At 39.7% G+C, this 13,736-nt stretch overlaps 1 protein-coding gene across 1 annotated transcript; it reads right to left on the reverse strand.

Moving 5' to 3' along the window:
• Positions 1-3,613: 3,613 nt before the first annotated feature.
• Positions 3,614-13,736, reverse strand: LOC6043979 (vacuolar protein sorting-associated protein 26B-like). Its single transcript, XM_038262926.1, has 7 exons — positions 12,782-13,736; positions 5,868-6,078; positions 5,644-5,809; positions 5,416-5,580; positions 5,250-5,356; positions 4,678-5,190; positions 3,614-4,619 (listed from the first exon to the last, which is right to left on the reverse strand). The coding sequence occupies exons 1-7, from the start codon at positions 12,782-12,784 to the stop codon at positions 4,171-4,173; spliced, it is 1,614 nt and encodes a 537-aa protein (XP_038118854.1). The 5' UTR covers positions 12,785-13,736; the 3' UTR covers positions 3,614-4,170.

The raw sequence follows: 13,736 nt of genomic DNA on the forward strand, positions 1-13,736 counted from the left end.
TTTGAATTTGATATTTTTTAGTTTTTAAATTTTGACTTTTCAATTTTGATCTTTTTTAAATCTTCAAATTTTCGATTACCCAAATTCTTGGTATTTTGAATTTCAGATTGCTAAAAATTTGAATTTCGAAATTTAAGATATTTTTAAATTAAGATTTAAGAAATTTCGAAAAAATATAATATGTATTTTGATTTATTTTTGTTATTAAAAAAACTATTAAAAGAATTATTTTTTTCCGATTTTTTAAATTTCTGAAGCTTTGAATTTGGAATGTTCTGATCTTTTTAATTTCGCTAGAAAAAAAAAAAATATTTTACCGATTAAAATCCATTCCAAAATTCGAAAGTGGAGGCCAGCTTCCGTTACGTCCAATCAAGCTCGTATTTGGCGCCCACCAGAACAAGCCCCAATAATAGTTTTTGTTACACATTCTAATGTCGATATCTTCGGGAAAAAGTTTGTAATATTTGATTTACAAAATTAAAAATTGAATAAATCCAGTATATTAAATTAAAAATAAATAAGGTTAAAAATCATTACTCAAAACTCAAAAGAAATTAAATATTCAGAGCCGGAGATGTTAAGAAATGACAAGAAACATATAAAAAAATATCCACATAATCTTTATCTTCATTTATCGACGTTTCGTACTAAGAAAATACAAACAAACATTTTCAAAATTGCCATCCGCGCCTGAGCAAAATTAGCCAGCAAATCCGCGCCAGATCCGCGCGAAACGCGCCATCCGCGCGATCCGCGCCGTCCGTAACAACCCTGCAAATGTTAGGGCTAAATTGATTTAGTTTTTGTAATACCATTTGAAAGATAAAAATTTTACAATATTTTCATTTATCGACATTGAAAATAGGACTCATATTTGCTGAATAAGACGCTATTTTGGTGATGTAGAGAAAACCTCAGTTTTACTCTTTACTTTTCTCGCAGAGGCTGTACCTCAGAGACAAAAGCTACGACCTTTCAATGTTTTTCAAGAATCATGATTTTTTCGAAACATTGGCAACACTGCCAAATAAATTTGAAACAAAAATCAAAAGATGAATAATTTGTCCAATTTAAAAAAAAATACATTTTTTCAGAGTGTAACTGTTATTTTCAGAAAAAATCTAAGCAATGCCAAAATGTTTCTCAAAGATACCAAATCGATAAAAAAACCGTTCTCAAAGAGAAACTGGACGTCGGCCATTTAAAAACTTCTATTTACCGTCTGCTAGAGAACTTTCTAAGATACTGCAGTTTCTTTAAAACTGCTGAGCAGTTCTCTACGAAATCGATCATTTTTTTTAACTTTGTATTTTTTAATCCTGCTAAAACTTTTATGGTACTTTCGGTATGCCCAAAGAAGCCATTTTGCATAATTAGTTTGTTCATATAATTTTCCATAAAAATTTGGCAGCTGTCCATACAAAAATGATGTATGAAAATTAAAAAAAAAAGATCGATTTGGTGTCTCCGGCAAAGTTGTAGGTATGGATAAGGACTACACTGAACTGAAAAAAATGATACACGGTAAAACAAATTTGGTAATTTTTAATTTAACTTATTGTCATTAGAACTTGATTTGTGAAGAACACTATTTTAATTAATTTTTATTTTTTGATATGTTTTAGGGGACGTCAAATGCCAATTTTTCATAAATTTGAATTTTGAATCAATACTGATTTTTTTCAAAAAACCGAAATATTGGTCGCCAAAATTATTTAACTTCATTTTTCAATGTAAAATCAAATTTGCAATCAAAAAGTGCTTTGGTGAAAAAAAAAAGAAAATTCTCTATATTTTGTAAACTTGTAAAACTAGAAACTTTTTTCCGTTTTTTTCCACTTAAAAAGTTCATAAATAATCCTATTTATCAATGTTTTCGAAATAATAGTAAACTAACTTTCGAAATATTTAAAAAATATGTCGAGGCGGAGTCGGAGCCAACCATTTTTTGAAAGCTGGAGTCGGAGTCTGAGTCGGCTAGAGTTGGTGGGCCGGAGTTGGAGTCGGAGTCGGTTGGATCTGAATGCCGGACCCGGAGTCGGAGTTGGCTAATTCCAGAAAGCCGGAGTCGGAGTCGCTTGAAATATGACTCGACTCCGCATCCCTGAAAACATGAAAAATTCGTGAAATTTTTCGATCTTTTCGAAAACAATGTTTTCAAATCAAGACTAACATTAAATTGTACGGAAACTTGCAGGGACGAATCATTAATGCAACAATTCTTATTTTGTCATAGAAAAGTGCACTGCTATAAATTGTTTAAGCGGGAATGTAATGTTAAGACATAATGTTTAAAAGCACGGTTAAAAACCATTTCTGATCACTTTTTTCCATTTCAATGCAAAAAAAAAAGACCAAGACACATTTTTTATGGATCAACTATGGTCCCCTTGGAATGAGCTCTTAATTAGGACCTTTTGTGTCAGGAAAAGGCCCACGAAGTTAATTTATTACAATTGATTTAAATATTTATTAAACAACGGATCATTGACAATAAAAAATAAGCTTTATCATTGTAAACAATAATATCACAAATTTAAGCATAACTGATAACCAAATTGAAAATTTCGTTTATTGGAACTTAAAAAAACTCTAGATAGGGGAACAGCATCTAATTCCAGCGTGCCTCTTATGTTGGCAGGTCAGAACTTTGACATTCAATTAAAGCTACACAGCAAATAAAGTAATAATCCAGCTGCGTGTAAAAGGCCTGGTTGTAAAAAAATTTTGCATTATTTTATGAAATTATATGTAATATTACACCCTGAAATATGTAGCCCATCAGTATGGGAAACCTACTTGACCGAAATGTCAAGCTCATATATGCGTTTATCCTTACAGCTTTTCATCGGTCTGATGGTCGAGTGGGCTAAGGCGCCAGTCTTTACTGTTGGTGCTGGGTTTGAATCTCGTCGGCTGCAACTTTTTTTTTTGTTTGCAAAAAATGTACATGCAGTGTGTAATATTAAGTGTTTATTTTGACGAAGGTGATGTGCATGCTTTTGCATGCGATTTTACCATCGGATTTTTTGCTGTGATAATTAAAAGCACTTTCAACTGAAATCGAGTGATAAATAGCTCAATAAGAAGTGAGCAAGCAAGTTTCTATCAAAAGTTTGGCAAAATAAGTTGTTTGAATAGTGAAAATCAGCAAATTGGATGGAGTTAGGAGCGAGTGCTTAACCTGCCAAATATACGAGAATTTCCCCTCTGTAGCATAAAATAAATGCGGCCTGTGATATTCATTTTTTTAACTCACCTAGTCAATTCGCAACAAATACACCAACAAAACTCCTTTTTGATATACATAACTTGTTTATTTTTCAATATAATATATTCTTCACCGCACGATTCTGCACACTTTTCACTTTCCTTCCGCATACTCGCTTCACGCAGGGTCCGTGCCATGCCACTCCTTTCTTGGGATTCTTCTGCTTTGCATGTCTTCCTCATAGCCCACGCGTGTGCGCAACACCGCAACATCCAGGCCCCACGCACTTTGAAAGTAACTTGTTCACTTAGTACTTTGTTGTTGCTGTTGTTGTTGTTATACAGTGCTGGTTGGTTTGTTAATTTTAAATATTTCACTTAAAATTTTCACTTAATCTGTTTTTGTTGTTGTTGTTGTTTTTTTTTATAATTTCTATAAACACATTACTTCTCTCGTTTCATCTTGTTACTATTTGTGTTAATAATTGTTTTCATTTCTGCAGTTTGTGGTTAACCAAAGTTTTTCTTTTCAAAGAAAACATTTCGAGTGTGTACACAACCCACGGGAAGCTCCCCCACAGTTGAGCTTCCCCCTCTGGTGGAAAAATTGCTTCTTTTCACTATTAGTTGTTAAGTTTTACTTATCTGGTCAGTACTTTCTATGTGTATTCGAACCACGAATCAAAAGTAGGGGTTTCTTCAATTTTTAAACTTTAGCTTATTAGAATTCAATTTGATTTAAACCGTTAATAAATACATGCTTCGTAGCTTCGCACGGTGTATTTTTTTTAAACAGGGGACAAAATGGAACACCGGAATTGTCACGAAGAAACGCAAACCAGAAGGATGCTGCTCCGGTGAAAGCAGCGCAGCTGTTCAATTTTAAAGGCTAATATATTGGGAGATATATTTTACCTGTGTTTTTTTCTTCTGTTGTTGTTATTAAACTAACCCACTTTACTCCGCTGCCAGCGGCTCCTCGAGCTGTTTCTGCTGTTTGGATTCACGCGGTGCCGCTTCCGGCTTCGCGGAGATCGCCGGCGCCGCACTCGGTACTTCCGCCGCCGCCGAGGAGTGCTCCGGCGTTTCCGGGTCCGTCGTCGGAGGAGCAGGAGGATTGTTGGCGGCGTTGAAGCTCAGATCGTTGGCGTCAAACAGCGAGGACGTTTCCTCGTCCGTGGTGTGCGAAATCGATGCCGCGCCGTCGCCGGCCTCGCGGTGCAGATGCTGCTGGCCGGGATTGCCGCTGCCACCGCCGCCGGACTGGGGCAGTGTGTCCTCGTCGGTGGCTTCGTCCACCAGCACTGAGGCGATCGGGACGGCCGATCGTTCCATCACCGCGGGCCTGCTGCTGTCCTCCGTGGCGTCTTCGCTTCGCTGTCGAGCGGCGGGTTTCGGTCGCAAGTCTACGAAAGATACTTAATTAGGGAAAATCCTCCAAAAATGATCGCCCTCGCAACTTACCCGACTGTGAGCTATCCTCGGTGAACAGGCCCATGATGGGATTGCTCTCGTCCGGTTTCTTCGTGCCGTTGCTATTGCTGAGATCCCCATCGCCGAGTGGTTCCTTGGCCATGGCGGCCGCGTGCAGTGACGGTCCCTGCCCCACCAGATGGTGCGGTATGTGGGGATTCGTGGCACTGGCCTGGGGCTGCAGCTGGCCGGCCACCTGACCGGGCTGTCCCTGGGCGGCGGCAATGGCGGCCGCCTGCGACGGCGTCAGCGACTTGCGCGTCTTGTCCGCCTTGCGCCACAGCGTGATTTCCTGCTGCTTGAAGTACCGCCGGTCCTCGGTGTCGATCAGGACCAGGTTCAGGAAGTACCGCACCGAGAACTTTTTGTTGATTTCGCGCATCGTCAGCGTCAGGTCGTACCCGGCCAGGAACACCCGGATCGGTATGCTTTCGCCCTTGACCGGCGAGCCGTCCATGATTTCGTACTTGGCGATGATTTCGTTTTCGGTGAAAATGTTGGGACCTGTGCGAGGGTCGAAATACGGTGAAATACGTATTTAAATTAATATATGTCTCTCTCACCTGAACCAGTTTGCTCCCGCTTGATGATTGCAATTTCCATGTGCTTGATCTTGATGCGCACCAACAGGAAGTAGATCTTACCAACGATGACATCTCGGAGATGATATCTGAAACGAACGAGATTCAGTTTTTGCTCGAGATGGACCAATCCGGATGCGCCACCCACTTGCTCTTGTTGTACTCGAACTCGATGTGGAGACAGTCCTCGATGCCGACCTCCATCTTGATCGGGCTGTTCGTGTCCGGGTAGCTGGACAGCGTGTGCACCGCAATGTCCACCTCGCGGATGATGTCGCTGAGGCGGCGCACGATCGTCACGCGGAGAAAGTATCTGAAGCGAAAGCGATCTTTCAAGTATGTGCATCAACTAGTTGTCCAACGGGGAAAACCCTACCTTAAACGAACATTTGACCCGACGTACACCTCGTACGGCTTCTCGACGTTCGCGAACTCAAACGGGTACGACGTGTTCTGGATGAGATCCCCCGGGCGGGCCAACTCGCGCACCAGGCTGAGAAAGTCGTGGTGGTTTCCGCGATCGTAGTACAGCTCGATTTGTCCTGCAAGCGAAGATCTGTTTATACCGTTCATATCCCAACCAAGTCTTCAAACACCCACCAATCAGCTCCACCTTGATGCCCTGGTGTTCCAGCTTGCTGCCCGGCTTCTTGAGCGTGATGTTCACCTTGCCGCTGACCGTTTCGCCGTCGTAGTACAGCAGGTACTTTTCCTTCTTGCCGTCCTCGGTTTTGATGTCCGCGTACTGCCGGTGCTCGGCCCCATCGAACACGATGTCGATATCCGCCGACTGGCCGAAGCGGAGAAAGTTCTGGACACAAAAAAATCAGGCAATTTTGTTAGTCGATTCTTGAAAATGTATGTTGGTTGTAGATGCGCCTCTTATTTGGCTGTGATAACAATTTAAGAACAAGCTTCAAGCTGGCCCTTGTTGAAATTTCAGCAATTCTGAAACGTTTTCATCAAAATATCTTAGATCCGGCCTCCACAATGTGTACAGACTTAAGTGCTTATAACTTTTGATAGGGTTGTCAGATCATCAATGTTTTGGAAAGGTCTTTTAAAAACCATTCTTAAAAATGTATAACATTACGGGTTTTCTTACAAAAACCATCCATTTTAAAAACTTTCAAAGTTTAATAAAAATCGTTTTTTAAGCATAACTTTTGAAGCTATTTTCTAAACATCATAATATTAAACCTCTAACGCCAATCTTTACTCCAGAGCACCACTAATTTTGTCTTCAAAGTCGAATTTCTCTGCAACCAATCATCTTTAAAACCTGGCTCAACCTGCGTTAGTTTAAATCCAGATTTTTAAGAGCGAGTTTTTCACCAATGTGTAACAGGTCGTATCGAGGTGCTCCGATTTGGATGAAACTTTCAGCGTTTGTTTGTCTATACATAGCTTTTGCAAATTACTGTTAAAAATTGATTTTTTTAAAACCTTAATATCTTTTTGCAACAGCTTCCAACACCCATACTCCTATAGGTCAAAAGATAGGTAATTTCATGAACTATAAGCCTACGGAAATAACTTTTTGGCCAATCGCAGTTTTTCTCATAGTTTTTCGATTTTTCTTTAACAAAAATTTTACAACGTTAGTTTTTGCCCTGTATGCCGTCATAGCGGCACTTTTTGGTATTAATTTTGTCATATTCGGAATCCTCGGACAATTCCACGTAAGTTAGAAGTATGCGTGATTTTGACAGTTCGGACGTTTACCAATTGAACGCCATCTTCGCTTAAAAACCTGGATAGAATGTTTGCTTATAACCATTAAAATTTCATCCAATTTGGTCGATTCAATTACAAGTAATGGTGATTAATGTAAAAAATCTCCCCTGGGCGGGAAGGGGTTAACTAGGGTCTTGTGGGACCCCAAGACGGATCGAATGAGACCAAATCGGTCCAGTCCGAAGAAAATCGTGTGCATTGTTTTTGGTGCACGGACTTAGGCGTTTTCGAAAAAAAAACCTTCTCTATAAAAGTTGTTTTGAAAACAGAAAAATTTCAGGTTTTGCTTGATGGGAAAACCAAATTTTTGTAACAGTTTTTTTAATAAGGCCGTTGCAAATATTTTTTAAAGCTTATGTTGCCCCCCCCCCCCTCCCTTCAAAATTGGTCCGAAAAATCAGGGGACAAAAAATATTTTTTCAAAAAAATATCAAAATTTCAGTGGAAATAGAAGTCTAATCAACTGAGAACAATCTTAAATGCCTTTTTCTGCATTGATAGTCATATTTAACATTCTGCTAAAACGCTCAACCAAACCACAATATTTAACATGTTTGGACTCGTTTAAAAATATTTTTAACTTTTATGAAATTATAATGAACAGCACCGCAAAAACTTTTTTTCTCGCAAAATTATTTAGAAATTTTGGAAATCAATGATTGCAAAACAACTCAGTAACAACATTTCAAAAGGGCGAAAACTACAATCCTGCCATTCAAAATTTTGCAAATTCGATCAATTACTATTTCCTCAAAAAAGCATGAAGACCATCAATTTTGTCAAAACGTAATAGAAAATAGCAATAATTTCATCGTAGAGAGCAATTTGAAATAAATTAAGGTGTTTTTGATATTAAACAATGAGAAAAAGAAATTACGCCTTTCTGAAGAGCGTGCCTACATTTTCGCCCCACCGTATTCGCCACCCACCCAACCAAAACAACGGTATCGCCCGTCAGGTTGCGCCGCAAAGCAGATGTAAACAACCGATTCCGCCGTTTTGTTTTTTTTTTTAATTTTTCGGGTTTTTAAGGAAAAAAGTGGTTAAACAACTATTTTATCATTGTGAAACATTACAGTCAGTGATAATACAGTGATATTTCCAACCTCTGTGATAAAAAGGGTCTAGAAAGCCTTCAGAAGGAGTCCGATTCAGCCCAAGAATCGTTGAGCAAGGATCACGGCTATGATACACAGTAAGTAGCAAGTTGGTTTGACGATGTGGTCTATATTAAAGTGAAGTTCCTTGGGGTGTCCCCGCCGGAAGTGGGAGACATGGCAGCTGACGACTAGGCCACCCCGCGACACCATCCTGCCTTCTCAATCTTTGCATAGCTTCAATGGTTACGGAGGCGATGATTTTGTACGGCATTCCTCCGAAACCTCCCTACACTAACTTTTTGTCCTGCAACTGCTCGACCCAGAATCCCCGGATGTCCCAAGAACCGGTAAATTATGGACCTTCATGTCTAGATTGTGAAACCAGACCAGATCCGATACTACAATAATTGAAATTAAAAAGTTATGTATTTAGGATCATACAAATCTGTGTTTGTTGTGGAATTGTGGTCAGAGACATCAGAAACTTACATTTTGATCCATTTTGAGGATTGTCAGGTTAAAATTCACTGAATTATAACGAAAATTTAGTGTTTCTAAATATTCGTCGGAACTTGCAGAAAACACTACATTCGCCCCTCGTGATTGGGTAAAAACACAAGGGCGGAAACACAATTTGGTTTGTTTTGATTGATGTTGTTGATTAGCCCTTTTGTTTTTTGCTTGTAAAACTACGTATTTTCGGAATTTTGTGATGATGGAGGGTGTTTTAGAATCACTTTTGTTCGCTTTATATGATTCTGACAAAAACTCAGTTTGTTTACATCTGAGGGTTTCGCCCTTTTGAAAAGTTAATACTGAATTTTAATATTTGTTTTTTTCTCACTTATTTCAGGGGATATCTGGGGCAGACGTCTTCCACTATCCAGGTTTTTAAGCGAAGATGGCGTTCGAATATTGAACGTCCGAAATGTCAAAATCGCGCAGTAGCACCAACATTAGAAAAAAATGCGGCTGTCATGCCATGGCACACTTTTTTCGTAATGTTGGTACCACTGCGTGATTTTGACATTTCGGGCGTTCACCATTCGAACGCCATTTTTGCTTAAAAAGCTGGATACAGAATGAGATCTTCTTTCTATCATTTCCTGTATTTTGGAAAAGGTGATGCGCCGAATGTGGCCATATAGTTTATCACACTTACTCCATACGGTGTGAACGTGAAATGCTGTATGTTTGCAATTGGTACTGTGTAGCCGCAAACTGCCTCCAGGAAATCACCCACCACGTGGGAGTGATCACGGACCGCGACGTGCTTCTTGCTTGTCCGCTTGCTGAGATGCGACTGCCCGACTGACAGCCACACGCTGTCATCGAGCAGTTCCCTGTTGTCACTGCGAGAGTGCAATAGGCACTCTCTACATAGACTGGCACGCTCTCATGCGTGTGCCCCACACAGGTACATTGGCTATTTTCAAAAACAAGCTAGATTTTTCCTTTTATTTTAAGATAAATTTAGTAAAAGATTCCCGGGAAATTGAAAATCTCGAGGTCTAGGAGGTCTAATTAAAAAGTTCATTTTTCGATTGAATTTGTAGCCTTTCCTCAGTAAGGTGCAAAAAAAACTCAAGTTTTTATCCTATCTATCAGCACAAGTTGCTTTTTTCCATTAGGCTGATACAAATTTTATTTTAAGTTTTTGGACTTTTTCCGACTCCGGTCAGAGCCGAGGGACAAAAACTTTGAAAGATATTTGAAAGGCAATCCACTTTAACGACCCCCGGGTCTTTTGTGGTCTCTGTTGCAAGTTTCTGCTCATTTCTAGGCGTCCGAAGGTTATGTGTGGTGAGTCACCCAAAACCTCATTTACGCAAATGTACCGAAGTTTTACTTCCCCATCCGATAGAAGGCGTGGTCAGTAGGGTGGTCCAAATCCGGACTTTTTTGGGGCTACCCCCTGAAATCAAAGATTGACCCATCACTAGGCTAAATTCCAAATTTGAGCTCATTCTGACCACGGGAACCCCTCCCTCCAATCGCTTAAAGTTTGTATGGGAAAAATCGTCAAAATGTATGGAGAAAAGCAACTGTTTTACTTTTTTACCTGTGGAAGGTGCCATAGTTATCCGATGCTTACCATTTCTCAAATGTAGAATCTTCATTAAATTTAGAACAACTTTCCCGAAGACACCATATTTTTAGGATTTTTTCCCACGAAGTTATTAGCCCTCAAAACTGACCATTTTTACGCGGCTAGCTGTAAGGGGCTACCTAACAACGATGTTTAATTCCAATTCGTACACGCACGTGCTCTCTCTCAGGTTCAAACTCTCTCACGATCTTGCTCGCCTGCCTGCCTGTTTACCTACAAGCGCGCGCTGTTTCTCTGCTTGGACTTTTGTCGTCGTCGTCGTTTTCGTTTGCTATCCGCTACGCTGCGTTTCTGGCATGTTTACTATAATTTTCAACTAAAATAGCAGGATTGTTCTGAGATATATTTAGCATATAAATTCTTAAATTATGACAAAAATAAAAAAAAACTGCGCTGAAAAAATAGTTTAAAGAAAAGACAGCTTGGGCTCGATTAAAAATTACAGCAAATGTCATGAGAACAGGGTTTGTTTGTTTTTCCAAGCATTACACGCAGTTTTTCGTATATGCTAAAGAAACATGATAATGATTCAATTATTTAAAAAAAACCTTCAGGTAATATAAATGTTGTCCCTTTAGGTAGTTTGCTTTAACAAAAATATACTTAGTACAAATCAAGGCAATTTTACAAAATTTGCTGCAAATTATCATTCATACTCTCTAAAATTATTTTTTTATTCTTTCTGGAAATTTCTTTCTTTATTCCTAGACCACCTGCAACAAATATTGCAACTGTTTATCATTTTTTGTCAGTTTACCTGTAAATTTTTCGATTCAGGAAACATCTCTTTCTGCACAATCGTTAACTACCTTCAAATCTTGCAGTTGCGGCCTTCCTTTAAGATACTCATTTGGATTCAGTTTTTAAAAAAATCTAAAGAAAATTCCTTCCTTTTTTATCTAAAAAAAACTGCATGGTATTTCTTGTAACAAAAGCAGATAAATTAAAATCCAAAACGTTTGCAATTAGGTTTGGATCAGAACAGATGACGATTCATGGATGAACTAATTCATCAAATTTGTATTCTCTCTCACACGCTCTTATAATAAGATATCTTTTGTTGATCACATATTACATTAAATTTTATATCTCAAAACAAACCTGGTATTTTAGTTCAACATTATAATAAACATGTCAAGAACGCAACGCAGCGGATAGCAAACGAAAACGACGACGACGACAAAAGTCCAAGCAGAGAAACAGCGCGCGCTTGTAGGCAAACAGGCAGGCAGGCAGGCGAGCAAGCTCGTGAGAGAGTTTGAACCTGAGAGAGAGCACGTGCGTGTACGAATTGGAAATAAACATCGTTGCTAGGTAGCCCCTTACAGCTGGCCGAGCAAAAATGGTCAGTTTTGGGCGCTAATAACTTCGCGGGAAAAAATCCTAAAAATATGGTGTCTTTGGGAAAGTTGTTCTAAATTTAATGAAGGTTCTACATTTGAGAAATGGTAAGAATTGGATAATTATGGCACCTTCCACAGGTAAAAAACAGTTGCTTTTCTTCATACATTTTGACGATTTTTCCCATACAAACTTTAAGCGATTGGAGGGAGGGGTTCCCGTGGTCAGAATGAGCTCAAATTTGGAATTTAGCCTAGTGATGGGTCAATCTTTGATTTCAGGGGGTAGCCCCAAAAAAGTCCGGATTTGGACCACCCTAGTGGTCAGGCAAATCTCCTCTCGAAAAATGCCACCGGGTCCGTCTGGGATTGAACCCAGGCCTTACTGGGGTGAGAGACTACCACGCTAGCCACTACACCACCGGACCCGGAATTTGCATCGGCCTTAGATTAAAATAGTTAAAAGAAAATACAATTTGAAGTTTTGCTCTCAAAACGAATGCTAGAGTATTTCTGAATGGTCCAAAAACAAAACTTTTTTTTTTTTTTGCTTTTCGGGTGTTTTATTACACCTGGACCAAGGCGGTTTCAAAAAACCTACAAAGCAAAGAAAAAGAAAATCTTGTTTATTCGACCTATTCCAAAAAAAATAACTTTAGAATTGATTATAATTGATTTAAAATATAGAATAGAAAATATGTTTAAAAAGATTGTTAAGGATTTCTGCGTTTTTTGCCTTCCTCAAAGAAATGCTATAAAATCACTCGAAAATTGAACTTCTCAATTTGACGCCCTAGTCCCACCTTAACGTATACATACCGACTCAGATTGTTATAAGCACTTAAGTGTTATTTACACTCATTTTTGGAGCCGGATCTCGGAAATTTTGATGAAAACGTTGTCCGGATCTAGCATGCGACCCATCGTTAGAGTCAAGGCCAACAAAAAAAGATCTGACAACTCTATTTAAAGAAATAAGTGATAAAGCTTAACGTGTTAAACTTGTTGAAGGGGAATGATGATAATTTTACTAAATGTATTCAAAACATGAATGTGAGGAAGGCACAAACCACCTAACGGTGAATTAAGTAACGTTTGGTATATTAAACGCAGTTTTAGTTTCTAATCGCAAATCTTTTTCAACTCCATTTAGACAAAAAAAAAACAATCTTATTCCGAAAATCGCAAAACCATTCGTGACAAGTTCGCCGCCGCTGAACAACATACCATTTTTCACAGCGCTCCTTTCTAATCCAATTGATCGAGCAGAGGCGGCCAATGTTGGTCACTTTGCAAGATGGCTCGGTTAATTCCTCGTCTTCTTCCACTCCCGCAGTAATGTTCCGATTTGCTGGAATTGCTTCTTCCTCTGCTCTGCTCGCTGAAAGTTGTTCACTTTTGGTCTGTGGTCGTTGCAATCAGCAAACGATGACGAAATAATTTCCTCCTCCCTATTTCTCACTTAATCACACACAAACACACACACTGACTGCACTGCACTGCCGTGTCTGTCCGTCGTCCCCGTCTGACAGTTGTGGCCAGGCAGTGTGGGGCATCGGGGGGTCACCTGCGGCGGTGGGGAGAAGCCCGGAAGCAGCAGCTGGAAACCGTTCCGGCTGCCTTTGCTGAGCAATCTAAAGCAAAACTTGCAATCCAAGCACTTTTAGAAAGTGCACAACGTTTGGCCACCTGACAATGTCCAATCTTCCGGCTGCCACAGTGTTGGCCAACACGAAACCCGCAAATAACAAACAACCACTTTTAGTCTTCTTCAAAATTTACTCCCACCCTCCGGATTCCTTCCCGTCACCGCAATTCCCGAATTGTCCACCGTGTCTCGGGTATTATTCCACTGCTGAACGATGAATCGTCATTTGCGGAACGCCATCAGGGAAAAAAAAGCAAAAACGCGAAGAAAAGTCCGTCCAAAAATCCTGCGAACCACTTCCAGCCGACTTATGTAATTCAATCAGCGTCAATTGAAGCGCGCAACTGTCCTCCAATGGCAAATCAATTGGAACTGGAACCGCCCGAGGTGGACATGGGAGGCAAATTTGACGGCAATTTACGGCAAAACTTTAGCAAATTGATAAGCTCAGGAAAAAAATCAGAACTCTCGAGTTTCAATCGCGGAGCTGCTGACTGCACTTTTCACTGACAGAAGTGACAAGAAGCATAAACG

This window comes from Culex quinquefasciatus, chromosome 3 (genome assembly GCF_015732765.1).
Source record: "Culex quinquefasciatus strain JHB chromosome 3, VPISU_Cqui_1.0_pri_paternal, whole genome shotgun sequence".
Taxonomy (NCBI): Eukaryota; Metazoa; Arthropoda; class Insecta; order Diptera; family Culicidae; genus Culex; species Culex quinquefasciatus.